This window comes from Ursus americanus, chromosome 20 (genome assembly GCF_024610735.1).
Source record: "Ursus americanus isolate L20-20 chromosome 20, mUrsAme1.1.p, whole genome shotgun sequence".
In the NCBI taxonomy this organism is placed as follows: domain Eukaryota; kingdom Metazoa; phylum Chordata; class Mammalia; order Carnivora; family Ursidae; genus Ursus; species Ursus americanus.
Window position 1 is genome coordinate 16,355,487 of NC_142146.1, and position 23,259 is coordinate 16,378,745.

General features: G+C 39.3%; 2 protein-coding genes across 4 annotated transcripts in view; one reads left to right on the forward strand and one right to left on the reverse strand.

Moving 5' to 3' along the window:
• The window catches only part of AZI2 (5-azacytidine induced 2), a 35,192-nt gene extending 31,688 nt beyond the window's left edge, over positions 1–3,504 (forward strand). For both annotated transcript variants that reach the window (XM_045774480.2, XM_045774481.2), the window contains one exon: positions 1,394–3,504. In XM_045774480.2, the coding sequence (XP_045630436.1) occupies positions 1,394–1,806 (413 nt within the window). In that variant the 3' untranslated portion in view covers positions 1,807–3,504. The remainder of the gene's footprint in view (positions 1–1,393) is intronic.
• Positions 3,505–5,803: 2,299 nt separating this feature from the next.
• Positions 5,804–23,259, reverse strand: part of CMC1 (C-X9-C motif containing 1) — an 81,794-nt gene continuing 64,338 nt past the window's right edge. For both annotated transcript variants that reach the window (XM_045774485.2, XM_087870147.1), the window contains exons 3-4: positions 8,693–8,783; positions 5,804–6,068 (exon numbers count right to left, since the gene is read on the reverse strand). In XM_045774485.2, the coding sequence (XP_045630441.1) occupies positions 5,948–6,068; positions 8,693–8,783 (212 nt within the window). In that variant the 3' untranslated portion in view covers positions 5,804–5,947. The remainder of the gene's footprint in view (positions 6,069–8,692; positions 8,784–23,259) is intronic.

Here is a 23,259-nt window from a genome sequence, read left to right on the forward strand (position 1 = left end):
GGGAAAAAGGAAAACTAAAGTTAAAACTCCTTTCAGTTTTGAGAGAGTTATTTATGAATCAGGCAAACTAATATGGTGCTCTGGCAGGCTCCAACTTAATTTATGGTTCATTTTGCCCTTGAGTTTTCCAGTGGCCAGGGTTACATATGAGGCAAATGTATGTTGGAGAAGTTCCTCCTTTTAAAAGGAACACAGTAATTTTGTAGGGAGTTTTCAGTGAAGCTCTTTGTTTATATAATGGTTTCCAAAGAATAATATAGAAGAAATGGTTTTTCCGTATTTGAAAATGACTCATTTGTGTGTCCCTTCTGAGCTAGTGAAGGATGTGTCTTTTGGTGTATTGAACCATAAAATATCTAGTACACTACAACAGTGGCAAGCTCGAGGCCACCACTCCTTACTGCAGAACTCAGTGCTTTGAGGAGCAGAGACAGACTAAATCATCTTTTTTCCTAACGTACAGATCACCCTTGTCAAGAAGTTGAGCACCGTTACTTCTGTGTCTCCTCTACTGCTGTCCCTTTTCCCAAGAAAAAAGGCAATGAGCTTATTTTATAATATGGCTCAGTTTCTTAGGAAATTACAGAATCAAGTCTTCGTTCTAATTCCTAGCATTTCACCCTACTTGGTTGAGTCGGAAGGGAAGAGCAGCTCATAAAGCTCTTACTACTGTTACGTTGGCTATCACTAAATAGCAGCTCTAAAGCGGTTTGCTTTCTAAGCCATTACATGTGTACTAAATGCATTTTTTTCTTGACTTATTACTGTAACCATAGCAGAAAAATGTATTTAAGAAACAGGATTATTTTATAAATTTTATTCAAACTTTTATCCATAAAAGCCTTTGGATGTTTATTAAAACTTCATTTAGGCCTCATCAATTCACAGTGTAATTATTTCTGAAAAAATTTACTTTTGAAGCACCTATGGAAAAAAGATTTGAATAAGCAAAGGATATTATATTTAACAAAACATTACTTTAGAACAGCTTAGTTTCCACTGCCACGTAAACAGTCTGCAAGCCTTTTCTAGCTCCACGTGGAACCAAGAACAGGATCCTTCCTGTATTTTAACTTTATTGGTTTCCACCTTCATAAATAATTCTGTGATATAGGCAGGACAAGATTACTATGTCCATTTTGCAGACAGGAGAAGTGACACCTGGGAGTAATTAAGTGACTTAACCTAAAGTCACAGTGTCAGTAAATAAGTGATTCAGGATTAGAACTCAGATCATTTTTCATCTGTCTTCAAGTCACAGTGCCCCAGTGATCACACTAAGAAATGTTAATTTTATTTCCAGTTCTAGATTTAACCAAATAAATGAAGTGTTCCGTATTTTATCAGCACGAGTTCCTTAATAACTGACATTTAGCCTGTGCTTTCTTTTTAGCCTGTGCCCCAGTAGGATGCATGGAAGACCTTGGGAAAGACAGCACAAAACTGCACTTGGCGAATTTTACTGCAACATACAAAAGACATTCCCCCCTCTCACCAAACGGCAAAACTGTTTGCCATACCACATCTTCCCCTTTACCAGGAGATATAAAGGTTTTATCAGAGAAAGCAGTTCTCCAATCATGGACAGATAACGAGCGATCCATTCTTCATGATGGTACTAACTTTCAGGAACACAACTCTTACGGCAGAAATTCTCTGGAAGATAATTCTTGGGTATTCCCAAGCCCTCCTAAATCAAGCGAGACAGCATTTGGGGAAACTAAAAATAAAACTTTGCCTTCACCCAACCTGCCACCACTGCATTACTTGGATCAACATAATCAAAACTGTCTTTATAAGAATTAATTCTGAAGAGATTCATGATTTGGTCATGAGGTGACTGTATCTCCCTCAGTGGCGCGCTCAAGAACTTATTTAACAAACTGAAAGCAGATTCTGATTAAACTTTTGCAGAGTTCTTCGGCATATACGTTTGCACACACTGTTCCACGTTCTGTAGTTGATTTTCTAGTATGAAAGAGCACCCTCCAGCTCCATATTCTGGCTAAGAATCAGACATATGCTACTTACTAATAAACTTCAGGTGTTTCCAAGAGACAATTCTGCCTTTCTCGGTAATTGTAAATAACAGCCTCTCACATAAAGAATGGAATTAAAATTTCTTAGACATGGTTTTTTTAAAGCATGTGAAATGCCGAAATATCCATTCATAAAAATAAAAGAGGCCATTAATATCTGAGAAAAATTGTAAGTTGCTTTAAGTTGCAAAAAAGAGTAAATGACAAAAATGAATAGGTTATGTTTCTATTGACCTTATATTGCATAAAGATGAAAAGTGTTATAGTTGAATAATAGTATCTCTTACCGTTTATTCCATCTCCATATGCTATTGTGTTTCAAAGTTTAAGAACTTAAAATCGTTTTTTAATCAGTGTTGAGACTTGAAATAACCTGATCATTGAAGCCAACTTTGTCCTGTACATCCCTCAAATCCTAACAAAGTGATGAAATAGTTGAAAAACTATGTGGTGTGTAAACTATTATAATTCTGTAGTATTCAGTGAGAAGTAGAAAGAGTACCACAGAGGTTTCATTCTAAATCTGTGCCTTCAGTGGTCCATAATGAAATCGTAAGTATGTAACTGGATGAAGTCATCTTCAGAGTCTGTACCTTGCTTGTTACATAGAGCAACTTATAAATTGTTAGGGTTTTTTTTTGAAATGTAACATTTTACTCATTGAGATAGTGATTTTTCATTAACCAAATTAGGAATTGTAATTCTCTAAACCAGATTCTGTGCTGTATTGATATAGTACAATCATGAAATGTCCCCAGACTTTTTGGTTCTAAGTGGCCTATCATTTATAAGCAAGGATATAACAAGGATGGCTTCACACAGAAATCTATCTAAATTCTTGCAGGGTGGTGGTATTAACATATTAGTAATAGAATGTATTAGTTGGCTTATACATCTTTTGCCTGAGATAAAGTGTTTCATGTAGGAGGCCTTTATCCTTTTTGATAGACAGTTTCAAATATCTTGAACTCAAAAGAATATCTCCGATCTCTTCTATATTAACCGAATAGCATACATACATAAACAATGTTCACCGTTCACCAGATAGTTTTGTCTTTCTATTATCTTACTCACTTACTCAAGCTTGTCTGTGATTAATGGAATTGGTGTCAGATGCTGGAATTTATTCTGACCAATGAACACAGCTGACTCCAGGGAGTACAATCTCCTGCCAAGTAATAGAACAAAACCCAATATGCATAAAACAAATACAAGACCTCAGGCTTTAGCTAAAGGAAGCAACTACCTGTATAATAACAAAGCAGCAGAAACTATTTCTCATGTGGCTGCATAGGCTGTATATTCTGTCTAATCTCTAATGTAGCTTACTGGTTTGCCTTTTTTTAAACCAAGGTTGGACACTTTCCGTTGCAAAGAAGTAGTGTGAGATAATGGCTTGATTAATGTTTTGAACAATGCCAAGAAATTGTTTAATTAAAATAAATTATTTTTGTTTGAAATTGAAGTGAATGTGAAATACTGTCCTTGCCTATATATTCCAAGGTCAGGTACTAATTGTTAGTTGTTCATTTGATTCATGTAACAGGCATTTGTCTTGTTAAACCAGTTCTTTTAAGTGGAAAAAATGTTCTTCCATCTGAACAAGAGGGTGGCTATCAAACAGGTATGCTAGAAATCAGTGATTGTATGTTCTTTACAGTGTGAAATGCTAAATAAATGATGTGTAGGACTCTTTAGTAAAGATTAACCAAAAACTCTTTTATCCAGCCACAAATTTAAAAATGTGTCCTTGATGATCATCTCTGTTGTACGTAAGATTCAAAGAGAAATGAGAATGGCCCATCTGAAGTTGATAATCTATTTGAGATGGAAAAAAATTTTCTAAAGATTTATTTAAGGGGCAGGGAGAGAGAGAAAATCTTAAGCAGACGTCCCACCGAGCACCAAGCCCAACTGGGGACTGTATCCTAGGACCCTGAGTTCATGACCTGAGCTGAAACCAAGAAGCAGATGCTCAACTGACTGAGCCAGCCATGCACCGGAGATGGAAAATTTTATGTTGACTTCTTTCGTACTGCTTGAAATTTGCTCCGAAGGGCTTCCCTTGGAAATTTCTTTACTCTTTAGATTTTTATAACCCAGTTCACATTTATATAACAGAAGGAAGAGAACACAGGTAAGGACAAAAAGCCACTTACTCCCTCCTCTTGATTTCCTATTAGCGAAAATAAAATTTGCATCTTCTTTAAAAGGAAATGGAGATTCTGCCAGAATGGAACCTAGTTCCTAAGCAAAGCAGGGACATACCTATGTGAAACATTAGAAAACCAAGTGAGTAGGGGAAAATTCAGACTTAAAGACCTGAGACTGAATCATGCAAAAACCATAATGATCTGATCTGGAGAGGCTACTTGAACAAGGTGCATCTTTAGGGGAAGAAAATCTATGTACTGTTTCTTAACAGAAATAGTATCAGCCAGAGGTATGAATGAGCAAGCAAGACAACTGAGGCAGCTGTATTAGAGAAGTAGACAAGTGTGGTGGCTAGGCATGGATTCCTGAAAGCTGTGATAAGTGGTTTCGTTTCGGACAGTGGAATGAACATATTTATATAACCTACTGTCCAGCACCTGTGGAGAAAGTGAAATCTACATAAATGAATTTTCCACATAAAATTGAAGGTGGCTCCTCTGATTCTCACCCAAATTATAAATTAGCCACAGATTATATATTTCACTAGCTTTTTACAGTAACTGCCTTTTCTTCATTTGTACCATTAAAAATGAAAACTAAGGTCCTGTGCTCTAGGAAATGCACCAATACCAAAAGGCGAACAGAAGAATATAGGCTTGTTTACTCCTATGACGTGTAGTCTCTAGGTTTCTATATTTGCTTTGCTTTTGTCTTCTCTAGTAATCTTCCTTTTGATCTGTGGCCTGGGAAGATGTGGTTTCTTTGGGTTTCAAGTAAGAGTAAAACAGTTTTTTGATCAGTTCACCTGAGTAAAGTATGGAACTTGAACATCACATTGGTTCCTTAGGATCCTATCTGCTTTAAACTAAGTCCTTTAAAAAACTCTCAGCTCTATCTTATGGGATTGGGGTCAAAGTTAAATCTTGTCCTAGTGTGTAGTAATCTCTACTTGTGATTTTAATGAGAACTATATATTTTTTACTTACTTGGAAACTGGTTGCCATGGCTATAGTGAAGAGTTAACAGCTCATGGAGGAAAAGAAAAGTTTTGATATAAAAATGCTCAACATGGAAGCAAATTATTGTACTCGGATGATTTTTTTACATTAGCTCCTGAGATCTTTAAAATATTTTCAGTAACGAAATTAACAGGTCAAGGAACATCATAATTCATTTTAGGAAAATTTCCATCAAATATGCAAGCAAAATTAACCATTAAAGAGCATTTACCACATATGAGGCACTGTCCCACATACTGTACTTACCTGAAATAATCCCCACAATAACTGAAAATTATTTCCATGGTTACATAACTAGTCAGTGATAGAATCAGGAAGCATTCAGATTCATTACTATTCTGCTATACTGCCTTGTTATTAACACCCTTCGACGGCTGTCCATTCCTACTTTCCTTTGGTCACTTCTGGTCCCTATGATTAGCCATTAGTCTATACACTGGATGAAAGTAATATAAGGTCTATATAGAACCCTAAAACTTAGTGTATCTGGTACAGAACTGTAGTTGTGGAAAAATATACAAAAAATCCATGATCACCAGGCAGACCATATCCCATTTCACTATTACCCCCATCCCATTTGATAAGCTTGACTTTGAAATTAAAAAAAAAATCTTTATTTCAGATTAAATTAATATTTCCATAATTTAGGATAAAGCAAGCACTTCCTTGAGTCCATTAGTTTAGGTGATCGTGATTTCCGCGCGTGTCAGAGCTTCTAGGTATCTGCATGTTTGCCTACGTGCTTGTGGGAAGCTTTTGTAGCCTTTTCTTGGTAGGAATTCCAGTTTTTCTGAATTCTTCCCTTTCCTTCAGGTATTCCATTTTGCATTCTTCATAAAAGGCTGGATCATTATAACTACAAGAAGGAAATGAAAATCTCCTCTTAAAAAATGAAATTTTGCAAGTGTTTAACCAATTTCTAATAATACTCAGACATTTCATCAGGTACAATCTTTAGAAGTAGATTTTAAGAAATGGTCATAAATTTATTGTAAACATTAGGCTATCAAACTGGTTAAGAGGGTGAGGGGCAAGACCCAGTGGTTGGTTTCAGAATGGCAGGATAGAGCGAGAAGCACAGCGCTTATCCTCAAGGAGCGCACGGTGTTCTGGAACAGGTCCGTAAAGGCTGCACAACATACAGAGTGCTATGCCAGAGGTATGGCCCAGTGCACCATGGAGACGTGGGAAAGGGGAGATGGCACGCAGAAGTGCAGGAGTTGCACCATGAAGGACAAGAGAAATCCATATTGAAGGTACACCAGAAAGGCACAAAGATGAGGAAAAACGGATGAAGAACCGCAAATAATTAAGTACCATTAGAGCAGCTTATGCACATAAGGGCCTGGGATGAAGCTAGACAGGGCAAGGGCCACATCATGAAGGTCACTGCATGCTATACAAGAAGTCGAAATCTATCCTGAAGGACACTGTTAACAGAGCAACTTGAAGATGAGTTTTGTGTCTTGGATGAATCGGCTAGCATGTGACACGCCAAAAGGGGGCAGCAGGGTTAGGCGCAGGCTGCCCAGTAAGTAAACTACCACATAATCCACAAAAGAACGATGAGCGCCTAAGCTAAGGGAGAAGTTGTGATGAAAAGGACAAAATGGATCTGGGAAGATGTAGGTACTGCAATCAATAGGAAATAACCACGTAGAGTTAGGAGACAGGAGGAGGAAAAGGAGATGAGTTCTGTTATGGGCCTGAAGAGAGCAATGTCATGCCCTATAGGGAGTAACTGAGTCCATGGGTGCAAACTGAGCTTTCACAGACATAAGCATGAGGAGAGAACCGGGAACCCACTGTAAGGAATCAGATAAGGGAGAAAAGGCCAAGAAGAAATCAGAGATGTTGGGGGAACAGGAAAGAGTATAAAGGAAGCCAGATAGAAGGGAATTTTAAGGAATTTCTGGAGGGAGGTCAAGTAAAAGGAATGAAAAGCAATTCACTGCATTTGGCTTACCATATAAGCCACAAAAACTACCAAATACAATTTTAAAAAGAGCTACCATTACTATATGCCAGGCACTGTTGTAATGAGGTTACCTACAGTCCCTCACAATCGCTCCATGAGGAATAATTTTCCCGTCTTCTGTGAGGAACATGCCTGAGGCCACATGGCTAGCTAAGCTCTGACTGGTCCAGAAGGTAAGCCCAGGCTGCCCTCTCCATAGCACTCCTGCCCCTCTGCTCTAATGATGCCCGTCTGAGAGGGAGGGATAATATGGCAAACTAAGAACAAATTATTATGATGGCTAAAAATGAGGTGTAAAAATTCTTTAATATATAAAAGAATTTAAGTTCAGTCACAAGTTTAACAGGTTCATTTATTCATTACACATCTCTTGGGAGCACGAGGGAATAGAATTGGAAGAAAAACAAGTCACAGAAGAAACTCTATGATGAAATGCTTAGTGCAGGTCCTGGCCCATAAATAGGGTGTTTCCTCATCCATAAATGTAGTGATTAATTTAACTTCTCAAGTCTTCTAACTACAGAATTCTAAAATGTTTGTAAATTTAAATATATATGTACATGATTAGCTATCAAAAAGAAAAATATTTGATTCAGATGATCACTTCTTTTTACCTAATTCCCTAAGGAAGCATTAAACCATGCTGACCTATGTGTTTCACAGGCTAGATAACCAAAACTAAGACCTCACAACTTAACAATACCAAAGTACTCTGCAATACTGTCAATAACGTAGCCAATAAAATGTGTGGGAGATACAACAGAAAGTACTTGGGGCACCTGAGTGGCTCAGTCAGTTGAGTGTCCGACTCTTGGTTTTGGCTCAGGTCATCAGGCTCCGAGCTCAGAGTCGGCTTGAGATTCTTTCCTTCTCCCTCTGCCCCATCCCCCACTCGTGTTCTCTCTCTCTCTCTCTCTCTAAAAAACTGTCTTTGAGAAAAAGAAAGCACTTGCATTCAAAGAACTTTGCAATTTTTTACTTTAATATTCAACTAAATGGCAATGAACATAATAAGAATTATTTTAAAATTGATTAACTTCAAAAATTTAAATTTACCTTTGTATCCTTCATTTGATTTATTACAACTTTTCCAGGAGTTAAATTATATTAATCCCCAAATCACAAGGCTGACAAATCATAATTCAGTACCTTTTCATTAGAAGAGACAAATGTAAGCCCATCTATAATATATTCTACAGATCAGCCTGTTCATGAAAAGGAATTTGCTAAAGTCATATGAAAAACCCTATATTCTTGTTTGCTGACCTCATATTTTTAGTCAGATACAGTGTTGACCCATGTAACTTGACAAGACCTTTCATAAATATGTTGCTTAATATTTAACGAACTGAAATCTCAGATTGAGCCAACAATATCAAAGATCTGAAGGGGCGAAGTACAGAATCTTACATGTAATGAGTTAAAGAACATTCTCCTACTGCTACATATATTACAAACATACACACACAGACAGAAGCACAAAGAATGTGGGGACTACTTACTGAGCAGTCAGGCATTCTTTCAATGCGGAATTTTCTTTCCGGCACTTTACTACCATAAGGATTCCGGAGTCCTTGCAACATTTGGTAAAATCTAAAAAAGTTTGGAAAGAAAAAAAAAAAAAACATGCCGTTACCAAAATTTTTTTTAAAGATTTGAGAGCGAGCGAGCGTGGGGCTGAGGGGCAGAGAGAGTCCCAAGCAGATTCCGTGCTGAGCACAGAGGTCAATGCAGGGCTCGATCCCATGAACCCGAGATGATGACCTGAACCGAAACCAAGAGTCAGCTGGTCACTCAACCAACTGTGCCACTCAGACACTCCTTCTAATTTTTAACAGCCCTAAAATACGCATCCATTTAACATCTATTACCCAGATTATGCTTGGCGCACAGTACCCACCACCAGAGACCTGAGCACGAACAAGGCAGAACAGGATGCGTGCTACTAACTTGGCAGAAATAAAGGATGAACTCTGAAAGGAGGGAGAGGGGACCTCTGAGGAGGCCTCATGGAGATAGAAGGGATGTGGAGAACAAGGAAGATTTCTAACAGAGAAGGGGGGGTATCTTTTACAAGAAATAGTAAGAGTAAAAGGGGAGTTGTTTCCAGACACCGGCCTCTGGTGTCTCGTCTCTGCCGGTCATCTGATGGCATCAAGGCACCTGTTTTAAGATAAACCTGGCAAAGGGCCTTCATTTTTGAAAACAGGATTCCCACTCCATTCCCAAGTCAACTTTCAGATGGTCCTGAAAACAGCTTTCTGTCAAATTTCCATTCTGGTTAGTCTGCCTTTCAAATCCTGCCTTCTCAGCACTCCCAACCCAGAGAAGCCAGGTACCATAATCCGGTTTGCTCTGGAAAGTCGGACGGTCCTACCTTAGGCTTCCCACAGGACAGTGTGCTTTGCTGCCACTACTCTCCTAACTATTCCGCTCCTTCCTTGTGTCCACTGGCTGCTCTAGTGTCAGCCCTGCCATCTCCAGTCTGCTGCAAGTAACAAACCATTTCCATGTCAGGCTTCAATACAGTATCATCCTCACATAGAAGCGGTAGGTGAAACACAGTGTTTCCCAAGTATCTTTTATAATTCCTTTAATGCAAAATTATCAAGATTTCCCTCTTCTCTGGAGCTCTGTATTACCCTTGTAGTTACTAAAGAATATAATGTATAAAATTAAAGCAAGCAGGGAATTAAGAGGTCTCCATGAAGACACGCAATATGTAACAAAAATACTTTTAAACCCAAGCAAACTGGAAATGACTGAGATTTATTAAATGCATAAAAAAACTCAGGAGAGGGGCTCTGCGGGGACAAGGGCCCTCCAGCGCAGACCTCTGTAACTACCCGGAAGCATCACAGCACACCCTAAGGAAAAGTGGTAGAACAGGAACAAGGACGACAGACGCAGGCAATGACGTCAATTGCAGTAACACTCGCATCAGAGACACCCCCGGTTCCCTTCCTTTAGCTGCTTGTTCTCCAGTCCCGGCAGGCCCACCGCTGCTCTCTGACCCCTGAGCCCACTCAGGTATCTTTTTTACCCCAACTACAAATATTCTGTTCCACTGTGTGCACATGAGCTGGGCTCGTGAGCCAAATCAGATCAAGGGAATTTCCTTGGTGCCCTCTAAGGACTCCCTCCAACTCAAAAAAGGAAAACAGAACCAGCTCATTATCAAGGGAGATCCTGAGGGGTGGCTCCATGGCTATCAAAACTTTTACTCCGGAATGTCATTAGCATTCCTACAAGGTGAATTTTTCTACTTCGAGCACGATACTAAGGATCTACTTTTCGACAAGCAATGGTTATGAGGCTAAGTAAGAATCAAGACCTGGGAGCCCAGTTTGTGGGGCGCCTGGGTGGCTCAGTTGGTTCGGTGTCTGCCTTCAGCTCAGGTCATGATCTCACGGTCCTGGGATCAAGCCCCACAATGGGCTTCCTGCTCAGTGTGGAGTCTGCTTCGCCCTCTCCCTCTGCCCCTCCCCCCAACTTGTGCTCCTGCTTTCTCTTTCTCTCAAATAAATAAAATCTTTAATAAAAAAAGAAAAAAGACCTGGGAAACTGTCCAAGGGAGTATGGACATAAAGTTAACCCAGCAGTGACTAAATCTGGCTAAGGGCTTCTTTAAAGGAACTGCCATATTCCACAGTGGTGATCAACCATGGTCTGATTGCTCCACATCACCCAATCTTACTGTAACCTCACTAGGTCTACAGCAGACCAGTTCATGCTCAGATAGTGTCTAAAGAAAGATCATTAGCATCATGAATTTGCCTAATGAAAATATGCTGGGTGATCGAAACCCTCCTTCCCTGGAAAACACAAACACAATGCCTATTATTAAAAGTCCACTTTCCAAGTTTAATAAACCCAATATTTTAACATTTGATAGACTCACAACAGAATGCTTACGTGCTGCATTATTCTCAGATCCGTTTTCCCGAATATGAATAAAAATATTCTCAGTAGGGAATTGATGCAAGATAGCATTTACGTGTTCTGACCACAATAAAGGCACAGGCTGTATATTTTCACACTTGTCCACATCTCTTGGAATAACCGTGACTGGCCTAAAGCCTCAAGCTGTTTGTAAGGTTTCTGTCACTTGTTCAGCTACAAGATTTTAATGAGGATCTTGCTTTCCTAGCACATTAGCATACATTCATATAATAATCATGTTGCTAATACTGCCAACTGATTTCTCAAGTGGTATTCTAAGACATCCTTATAAATTCTATCTTTCAATGTTAAATGTTATAAAGCTTATATGCCTATACATAATTTAACTACCACTAAAGATTATGAAAACAAAATTTCATGCATTTAAGTATATCTTAAGGAAATACAAAGGAATATCAATAAACAGTAAGAACAGAGAGCTTAAAAAATTATTTCAAAATTTAAAGAAACATACTTAAAGATAACATTCAAGAATTTTTTCTTTAAAATATCAAGAACATGGTACCTATTCTTCTCAAACTATCCCAAAAAATAGAGGAGGAAAGAAAACTTCTAAATTCTTTGCATAAGACCAGTATCACCCTGATACCAAAACCAGATAAAGACACTACAAAAAAAGGAAAACTACAGGCCAATGTCTCTGATGAACACAGATGCTTAAATCCTCAACCAACTAGAGGAAATAATAATACATTTAAAAGTTCACAACAGTGGGATTTACTCCAGGGATACAAGAGTGGCTCATTATTCACAAATCAATGGGATACATCACATTAATAAGACAAAGGGATTAAAAACCATTTGGTCATCTCAACAGATGCAGAAAAAAGCACTTGACAAAATGCAAGAGCAAAGTAGGTTCAGAGGAAACATACTTCAACATAATAAAGGTCATACATGAAAAACCCACGGCTGATATCATACTCGCTGGTGAAAAAATTGAGAGCGTTTCCTAAAAATCAGGTACAAGACAAGGATGTCCACTTTCAAAACTGCTTTTATTCAACATAGTACTGGAAGTCCTAGCTGTAGTAATCAGACAAGAAAAAGAAAAGGCATCCCAACTGGGAAGGAAGAAATAAACTGTCACTATTTGCAGATGACATGGTATGACATGTAGAAGACCCTACGTACTCCACTGAAGAACTATCAGAAGTGACAGATGAATTCACTAAACCTGCAGGATATGAAACTAATACACAGAAATTGGCTGTGTTTCTATCCACTGATAATGATGTAACAGAAAGAGAAATTAAAACAATTCCACTTAAAACTGCACCAAAAGGAACAAAATATGTAAGAATAAACTTAACCAAGGAGGTGAAAGACCTACACCCTGAAAACTATAAAACACTGATGAAAGAAACTGAAGACAACACAAACAAATGGAAAGACATTCCATGCTCATGGACTGGAAGAACAAATATTGTTAAAATGCCCACGCTACACAAAGAGACCTATAGATTCAATGCAATCCTTACCAAAATACCAAGAGCATTTTTCATAGAACTAGAACAAATAATTCTCAAACTGATTTGGAACCACAGAAGACCCTGAATAGCCAAAGCAACCTTGAGAAAGAAGAACAAAGCTAGATCACAATCCCGATTTCGAGATGTAGTATAAAGCTGTAATAATCAGAACAGTATGGTACTGGCACAAAAACAGACATAAAGATCAATTAAACAGAATAGAAAGCCAAGAAATAATCCCACACTTAAATGGGTAATCTTTGACAAAGGAGGTAAGAGTATGCAATGGGGAAAAGACAGTCTCTTCAGCAAATGGTGCTGGGAAAACTAGACAGCTACATGCAAAAGAATGAAATTGGACCACTGTCTTACACCATACACAAAAATAAACTCAAAATGGATTAAAGACCTAAATGTGAGACCTGAAACTATAAAACTACATAAAACGCCTAAAAGAAAACATCAGCAGTATTCTCTTTGACATCAACCTTGGGAATATTTTTTAAAGATATGTCTTCTGAGGTAAGAGAAAAGCAAAAATAAACTACTGGGACTACATCAAAATAAAAAGCTTTTGCACAGCAAAGGACACCATCAACAGAATGAAAAGGCAACCTACTGAATGGGAGAATACGTTTCCAAAAATTTGATATTTAAAAGAAATTAAAAAGCTTGAGAGGGATACTCAGATTCATTATCTCCATTTGTTAAACAAATGAGAATAAGATGTGATTCTGACAAACAGCATTTAGTATGTAGCTCCTGGAACACAGATGACCTCTACTTATGGAAAACCAAAGGGCAATGACACATGAATATTGGGCAGGTTCTAAAATGGTTCTTGGAGATTTTCTGGGGAAGACTGAAAAGTAGGAAGACTCTAAGCTCACCCTGTCCCACAATACAATTAGATAACACTCACATCAGTATAAATAACCCAGAAAATTACCCCAAGACTGGCAGAACAAACCCACTCTGAAATGTAGAGAAGAGGCCACCTCAAAGAGGGTAGGAAGGGTGGAGACCTGGGGGGAAGGGATGCCAGGTATGTGGAGAGGAAAGAGAAACAGATTCTCACACTGGAGAGCCCAATGGGAAAGACTAATCCCCATAACATTTGGCTTTGAACACCAAAGGGGTCAAATTTCATGAGTTCTTACAATCGGCAGAGCTTAACACTGGCAACATTAACTATCAGTGGGTTTAAGTTCTGGGAGAGCTGAGAGGGCAAGAGGAAACTGAGTCGCCATCCTTAAAGAGACAGCACAACAAACAGCCTTCAGAGATGCAGCATGGGAGCAACAGCTGAAAAACATCTGGGGCACAGAGAAGGGCGAGTTACTTTAGTCATCTCAGAGCTTGTCCTGGAGGAACGAGGATCACTGGGGGACTCCTCCTAGGCTCTCTGCCCCAGGGACAAAGAAGCTGGCAAGCACCATTTCTCTCCCCTGTCTCCTAGCACATACACACGGCTACCTGCGGGAACCAGCCTGGCACAAACACCTGCCACCCAACTTGCCAACAGTGGGCCATCCCCCTGCCTGCAAATGTTGCTAACACCGCACCCCCCACTACAGTGGGCTTCTACAGAGCTGACTGCTCCAATATACTCTTGCCCAGAGCCCATCCAAAGCACAGCAACAAGCCTGGCAGTGTGCAAGCAGCTGTGACAGGGACCAGCACCACTCCAAAGTGACTCCTGCCCTGGAGAGAAGGGAAGATAACCACACACGCAAGTCCGAATGCAACTCCAGCAGTGGCGTGGGGGCAGACAGGAGTCTGATCGCAGGTTACGCCCACCAATGAAAGCGTCTCAGGGAACAACGCAGGGAAAGTACCCTGTAGTTTGGGGCTACTGCACCTCTAGTCTGACTCAACTCAAGCCCAAGGTGGCCCGACTGGTCCACTAACACCACAGGAACCAAACACTGCCCACAACAGGCAGAGAGCCACTGCAGACAACTGGACGGAAGGAAGAGGGGCCAAACCACGACACCAGGGTGAATGCAACATACATAGAAGACACCCCTGAAGTGCCAGGTTCTGGTGAATAGGGGACACGGCACTGCAGGGCACTCCAGGACCTCTTAATCATTAGGCCACTACTTTCAAGAGCTGGAAACGTAGCTGACTTTTCAGACACACGAAAACAGACACGGAGTTAGACAAATTGAGGACAGAGGAAAATGTCTCGTATGAAAGAAGAGAACAAAATCAAAGCAGAGACCTAAGCAAAATGGAGAAAAATAATATGCCTGATAGAGAATTTAAAGCAATAAATCATAGGGCACTTGGGTGGCTCAGTTGGTTAAATGTCTGCCTTCAGTTCAGGTCATGATCCCAGAGTCCTGGGATCCCATAATCCCAGAGGACATTAGGTCCTCTGCTCAGTGGGGAGCCTGCTTCTGCCTCTCCTTCTGCCTGTCACTCCCCCTGCTTGTGTGCACATGCACTCTCTCTGTCAAATAAATAAATAAAAGCTTAAAAAATTAAGTAATAAATCTTAAAGATAACTCACTGGACAGTAAGCCCCTTAACAAAGAGAAAACATAAAAAAGAAAAATTCATAGATGAAGAAATCAATAAATGAAATTAAAAATACACCAGATGGAATAAATAATGGACTAGAGGAAGCAAAGAACAAATCAATGACCTAGAGAAGAGTCATGGAAAGCAACCAAGCTGAGTAGGTGAGAGACAAAAAAAAAAAGAATGAAAATAGACTTAGGGAACTCAGTGACACCACCAAGAATAACATCCACATTATAGGGATACCAGAAGGGTAAGAGAAAGAAAAGGAGGCAAATATATACTTGAAGAAATAATAGCTGAAAACTTTTCAAATCTGGGGAAGGAAACACAAATCAAGATCGAGGAGGCACAGAATGTCCCGAACAAAATTAACCCAAGGAAGTCCACCCCAAGACAAGAATAATTCAAATGGCAAGAAGTAGTGATAAAGAGAATTTTAAAAACACCAAAAGAAAACAAAACAGTTACATATAAGGGCAATCTCACAAGGCTATCAGCCAATTTTTTTAGCAGAAACTTTACAGGCCAGAAAAAAGTGGCATGATATATTCGAAATGCTGAAAAGAAAAAAAATCTGCAGCCAAGATTACTCTATCGAGCAAGGCTATCACTCAGACTAGAAGGAGAGATAAAGAGCTTCCCAGACAAACAAAAGTTAAAGGAATTCATCACCACTAAACCAGCCCTCCAAGAAATGTTAAAGGGGATTCTCTGAGTGGAAAGGAAAGACCATACACAAGAATAAGAAAAGCAGACAGCAAGAAAGCAGTAAAAATATGTTTATATGCCAAAATCACTCACGGGACAAAAAAGAAGGGTGTAAAGTGTGAAAGCACACACCTAAACATGGCGGGGAGAGGCATAAAGGATGCATTCAAACTTAAGCGACCATCAAATTAATACAGACTACTACATGCAGAAGAGGTTATAAACAACCCAAATATCAAAAAACAGTAGTAGATATGCAAAAAATAAAGAGACAGGAATCCAGGTATATCACTAAAGAAAGCCATATAATCATGAGAGGAAAGCAAGGGAAGAAAGGAACAGAGAACTACAAAAACAACCATTAAACAAAAATGGCAGTAAATACATACCTATCAATAACTACTCTGAATGTAAATGGCTAAAGGCTCCAAACAAAGACGCAGGGTGATGGAGTGGACTAAACAAACAAACAAACAAAAACAAGACCCATCTATATGCTGCCTACAAGAGATTCATTCCAGACCTAAAGACACATGCAGCTGAAAGTGAAGGGACAGAGAAACATTTATCATGCAAATGCACGGGGAAAGAAGCCAGGGTAGCAATACTTCCACCAGAAAAACAGACCTTAAAACGTTGCGACAAGAGACAAAAAAGGATACTGTATAATCATAAAGGGGGCAATTCAACAAGAAGATATGACAATTGTAAATATTCATGTACCCAACATCAGAGCACAGAAATACATAAAAAAGGTTAATAACAAACATAAGGGAAGTCATCAATAGTAAATAGAAGAATAGCAAGGGATTTTCACACCCAACTTGTATCCATGGGCAGATCATCCAAACAGAAAATCCACAAGGAAACAGTGGCTTTGAATGACACACTGAACCAAATGGATCTAACAGATATATTCAGAACATTCCATCCTAAAAGATCAGAATACACATTGTTTTCAAGTGCACATGGAACATTCTCCAGAAGAGATCAAATAGTAGGCCACAAAACAGGTCTCAACAAATTCAAAAAGACTGAAGTCATACCATGCATCTTTTCTGACCACAATGTTATGAAATTAGAAACAAACTTCAAGGAAAAATCTGGAAAGAGCACAAATACATGCAGCTTAAATAACATGTTACTAAACAATGAATGGGTCAACCAAGAAATCAAAGAAGAAACAAAAAAACACATGGAGACAAATGAAAATGACAACACAATGGTTCAAAATCTTAAGATGCAGCAAAAGCAGTCCTAAGAGGGAAGTTTATGGCAACACAGGCCTACCTCAAGAAGCAAGAAAAATCTCAAATAAACAACTAAATCCTACACCTCAAGGAGCTAGAAAAAGAACAAACAAAACCCCAAACCAGTAGAAGGAAAGATATGATAAAGATTAGAGCACAAATAAATGAAATAGAAACTAAAATAAAACAAAAACAAACAAAACAATAGAACAGATCAATGAAACCAGTAGCTGTTTCTTTGAAAAGATCAACAAAGTTGATAAACCTTTAGCCAGATTCATCAAAAGAGAGAGAGAGAGACAGAAAACTCAAAATCAGAAATTGAAAGGAAGTAACAACCAACAACACAGGACTACAAATAATTGTAAGAGAATACTATGAAAAATTATATGCCAACAAACTGGACAAACTAGAAGAAATAGAGAAATTCCTAAAAACGTACAAACTACCAAAACTGAACCAGGGAGAAATAGAAAATTTATAACAGACTAATTACCAGCAATGAAATTGAATCAGTAATCAAAAAACTCCCAGTAAACAAAAATCCAGGGCCAGACAGCTTGACAGGTGAATTCTACCAAGCATTTAAAGAGTTAATACCTAGTCTTCTCAAACTATTCCAAAAACTACCAGAGGAAGGGAAGCTTCCAAAATAATTCGATGAGGCCAGCATTACACTGATATCAAAACCAGATAAAGACATTACAAAAAGAAGGGAACTATAGGTCAATAGTGCTGATGAACATAGATGGAAAAATGTTCGACAAAATATTAGCAAACCGAATCCAACAATACATTTAAAAAATCATTCCCCGCCATCACGTGGGATTTATTCATGGGACGCAAGGGTGGTTCTATATTCTCAATCAATGTGATACACTGCATCAACAGGAGAAAGGATTAAAACGACATGATCGTCTCAACAGATGCAGAAAAAGCACTTGATGAAGTACAATATTCATTCATAATAAAAACCCTCAATAAAGTAGAGTTAGAGAGAACACACCTCAATATCATAAAGGCCATCTATGAAAAACCTGCTGCTACTATCTTACTCAATAGTGAAAAACTGAGAGCTTTTCCCCTATGATCTGGACAAGACAAGGATGTTCACTCTCACCCCTGGAAGTCCTATCCACAGCAATCAGACAAGAGAAAGGAATACAAGGCATCCAAATTGGTAAGGAAGAAGTAAAACTTTTACTATTTGCAGATGACATGATACTGTACATAGAAAACCCTAAATACTCCACCAAAAATTTACTAGAACTGATATCTGAATTCACACGAGTCACAGGATACAAAATCAATAAACAGAAATCTGCATTTTTGTACACTAATAATGAAGCAGAAGAAAGAGAAATCAGGAAAACAATCCCATTCACAATTGCACCAAAAATAAGAAAATTCCAAGGCATAAACTTAACCACAGCAGTGAAAGACCTATATTCTGAAAATTATAAAACACTGAGATGAAAGAAACTGAAGAAGACAGAAACAAATGGAAAGACATTCCATGCTATGGACTGGAAGAACAAATATTGTTAAAATGTCCATACTACTCAATGCCATCTACAGATTTCATGCAATCCCTGTCAAAATACCAATAGCATTTTTCACAGAACCAGAACCAACAAATTCTAAAATTTGTATGGAACCACAAAATACCTTGAACAGCCAAAGCAATTTTGAAAAAGAAAAACAAAACTGGCGGTAGGTATCACAATGCCAGATTTCAATTTATACTACAAAGCTGCAGTCATCAAAACAGTATGGTATTGGCACAAAAATAAACACACAGACCAATGGAACAGAACAGAAAGCCCATAAATAAGCCCACACTTATCTCGTCAATTAATCTTCAGCAAAGCAGGAAAGAATATGCAATGGGAAAAAGACAGTCTCTTTAACAAATGGTGTTGGGAAAACTGGACAGCCACATACAAAAGAATGAAACTAAACCACTTTTTACACTATACACATAAACTCAAAATTGTATTAAAGACCTAAATTTGAGACCTGAAACCATAAAAGCAAGAGCACAGGCAGTAATTTCTCTGACAGTCGTTGTAGCTACATTTTTCTGGGTATGTCTCCCTGACGCAAGGGAAATAAAACCAAAAATAAACTACTGAAACTATATCAAAAAGCTTCTGCATAGGAAAGGAAACGATCAATAAAACTAAGACAACTTACTGAATGGGAGACAATATTTGCAAATGATATATCCGATAAGGGTTTATTATCCAAAATATATAAAGAACTTCTACACCTTCATACCAACAAAATCCAAATAATCCAATTAAAAATGGATGGAAGCCACGAACAGACATTTCTCCAAAGAAGCCATACAGAAGGCCAACAGACATATGAAAACATGCTCAACATCACTCAGCATCAGGGAAATGCAAACCAAAACTGCAACGACGTATCACCTGACACCTGTCAGAATGGCTAAAATGAAAAACAAAAGAAGTGTTGGTGAGGATGCAGCCAAAAAGGAACCCTCGTGCACTGTTGGTGGGAATGCAAACTGGTGCAGCCTCTCTGGAAAACAGTATCGAAGCTCCTCAGATAATTAAAAATAGGAAAACCATATGATCCATTAATTGCACTACCGGGCGTTTACCCAAAAATTACATAAACACTAATTCAAAGGCATATATGCACCCCTATGTTTACTGCATTATTTTCAAGAGCCAAATTATAGAAGCAGCCCAAGTGTCCATGGAGAGATGAGTGGATAAAGAAGATCTGAGGTGTACACACACACACACACACACACACACACACACACACACACACACGGATATTAGTCAGCCATGAAAAAGAAGGAAATCTTGCCATTTGCAACAACACAGATGGATCTTTAGAGTATGATGCTATGCAAAATAAGTCAGAGAAAGACAAATACAGTATGATTTCATTCCTATGTGGAATTTAAGAAACAAAACAAATGAACAAAGGTAAAATGAGACAAACCAGAAAGCAGACTCTTAACTAGAGAGAACAAACAGATGACTATCAGAGGGGAGGTGGGGACGGGGATGGTTGAAATAGGTGAAGGCATTACAAGTACATTTACCTTGACAAGTACTGAGTAATGTACAGAATTGCTGTGTCACTATATTGTACACCTGAAATCAATATAACACTGTACGCTATCTATACTGGAATTAAAAATTTAAAAATTACAATTAAAAAATAAAATGAGCATCAAGCTGTAAAACAGTAAGTAAATAAATAAAATGATTCCTTTTTAAAAAGGTTTTATTTATTTATTTTGCAAAAGAGTGTGCAAGGAAGGGGCGGGGGGGGGCAGAGGGAGAGGGAGAATCTTAAACAGACTCCACACTGAGTGCAGAGCCCGACATGAGGCTCGATCCCATCACCCTGAGATCATGACCTGAGCCGAAATCAAAAGTCAGATGCTTAACTGACTGAGCCACCTAGGCGCCCCAAGATAGTTCTGAACTCATTTCTCCCATGAGAGGAAACCGAATTCAGGCGGCTGTTGCGCTGGTTTGTTTTTCCGTTTTCCCATGTAGCTTCATTTTTCCTTTCAAGGTATTTAAACGTGTTGATAATAGCAATAAGAACAAAATGATAATGGCAACTAAAATACCCTGGGTATTTATTATGTACCAGATACTATATTGTGTACGTTTATTAGCTCACTTGCATTTTATAAAAGCACTATCCGATAAGCACTATTATTATCTTCACTTACCAGATAAGGAAACTGACCTTTAGGTTATGTCACATTTCTAAGACCACAGAGCCTGGCACAGACTAGCCGAGAACCCGGAATTTTTCTAATTCCGGAAAAATACTTGTAACTACTATTGAATCCCCTTACTCCTTCCACAGTAAGAACACAAGAAAAATCTCCACATCTAGCTGCGATTTCCATGGTCAGAGAGTAAACTAAACCCAGGCCAGTTAGCTCACATGAGGTCGCAACTGAGAAGTGAGGGGAGAGCGGGGGTGGCTCAGCACAGCCCTGTCATCACCACAGGAAAAATAAGCTGTAGGCTTGTGGCTCGATTTTATGCTATTTAGCAATCATCTGAAATGAAGTAACATCAGGTACCTCACCCTCTGGTCCCACCCCACTTTCCCCTTTTCTAGAATGCCTAGAAAATATAGTTAAATATTTAAAATAAGGATTTTACACATTAGAAGTGGTTTCTCCAAACGGTATATAATGAAATGCTAAATTCTGTGTTTCAGGTTTTAAGTGCCACCAGCCTTCGAAAGGTACACAGCAGCGCAGCCTAGTGTGGCCGAGGAAAGCACCCACCCAGCCCGTCTTTTTAAAAAAGACTGCCTGTAAGAGGTGCTTTAAGTCGCCCCGAATCACAGTGCCCACGATCATTAATAATAGCAGAGGTAGAGGATTTCGAAGGTGATAAAGCAAGAGAAATAGAAGTGAGTGAGTCTGGCTCGTGCCCTACATTTTTGTTACATGTTCCCCTCTCTGCTCGCGCTGCCCGTCCGTTTACAGGCACTGCGCAAAGCACACAACAGATGGGCACACCTCTGAACGCGGAGCCTCCTAGGTTTCCTCGCGTCCGCGGCTGGGTGCCCCGCCCTCCCCCTCGCCTCACGAGAAGCACGATCACACAGAAGTAGGGCCCATGCTCTTAATGCTGCAAGTAACGCAAGCAATAAACTAACCCGCCGTACTTGGTTACGCTCTTGCGAAAGGCTTTACGGCCTCTTCTGGGGCTGAGTATGAGCCCCCAGGACCATCTCCCACAATTCCCAGAGGGTCCAGGGAAGGCCGAGCCTCCTTGTCCAGACTTCTGCGAGTGAGATGGTGAGAGCGGGAAGGACTCCACAGGTCACTGAATCTAAACTCTCAGTCGGTTCAGAAGGTCCCTGTTAACCATCTCTGTTTGAACACTGTGACCAGAACTCCTTATCTCCCACCGTCGCCAGTTCCTGTGTGTGCGTGTGTTCTGTGTGTGTTGTGTTGTGTGTTGGGGGAGGATTAATAGCCTGGAAAAAACCCAGTAAATCTAATGCTGCCTCCTCACCAAATACTACAGGAAATAACCATCCCTCCTGCTCCCTTTTCCTGGTTCAGCAGCGGTGGGAACGCTGCTGCCCCCTCCTCCCTAACTGGATGTGTTTTCTAGATTACTGACAGAACCTGGTCACCCTCCTCATAATCTTCTCCTGCGTCAAACGTATTTATGTGCTTAACACCTTGCTTTGCTCCCAAAAGGCTCCGAAAGAGTTTGGCATCTCCCTTACAAAACAGTGACAATCGGTTTTTTCGAATTCAAATAGAGTAGGCAATTAAAATATGAAAAGGACTATGGCTAGGTCTTTCTTAACAAAAATGAATATGTAAAGAAATACATAAATATCAAAAATCCTTTGGAGGGAATCATGACAAGAATGACACATCAGTTGTCATTCCTCACTCTTTCTCTGAGCTGACACAAAAAATATTTTTACCTAAGTAAAAAATAGCCTTTGACACCATTAAAAGCCACTTACCAGCCTTCTTTTACTCTAACACAGTCACATCAACAACCAAAATGGAAATACTATACCATGAAATACTATGCAGCCACTAAAAAAAAAAAAAAAGTACACTAGCAGGAAATGATCCCTAGGACTCCAACTGAGCAAGGAGGTACAGAGCAATGCGGCAGAGCATGCTACCATTTCTGTTTCGAACACACACAGGTTTGTGCATGTGTGCTTCTATAGGTATCTATCTAGTCAGACGTTTATACAAACTCCAAATGGCCGTAGAACAAGAAAGAAAACTGGTAATCGTGGTTGCCTCAGAGGAGGAAAACTGGGGCTCCGGGGGGCAAGCGATAAAGAAACACATTTGTACCTTGTTTGGGTAGGAGACACATGTGTCAACCTTCCAAGATGTAATGTAAAAAAAAAAAAAAAAAAAAAAGCAAGCAAGCGATAGCCCTGGGTGGAGGGGAGAGTGGAGTCCGGCTCAGACTTTGATGAGCAGAGCGAAAAAATACTCGTGCAATTTCCTTCTTAAGCAAGTGCTTTTCCCTGACAGCTGCTCAGCAACAACTGGGTGGGGAACCCCTCTATATCTCGCTAAGCACACCCCGTTCATCACACTCTAGGGATATTTCTGCACATATGGCTTCTTTT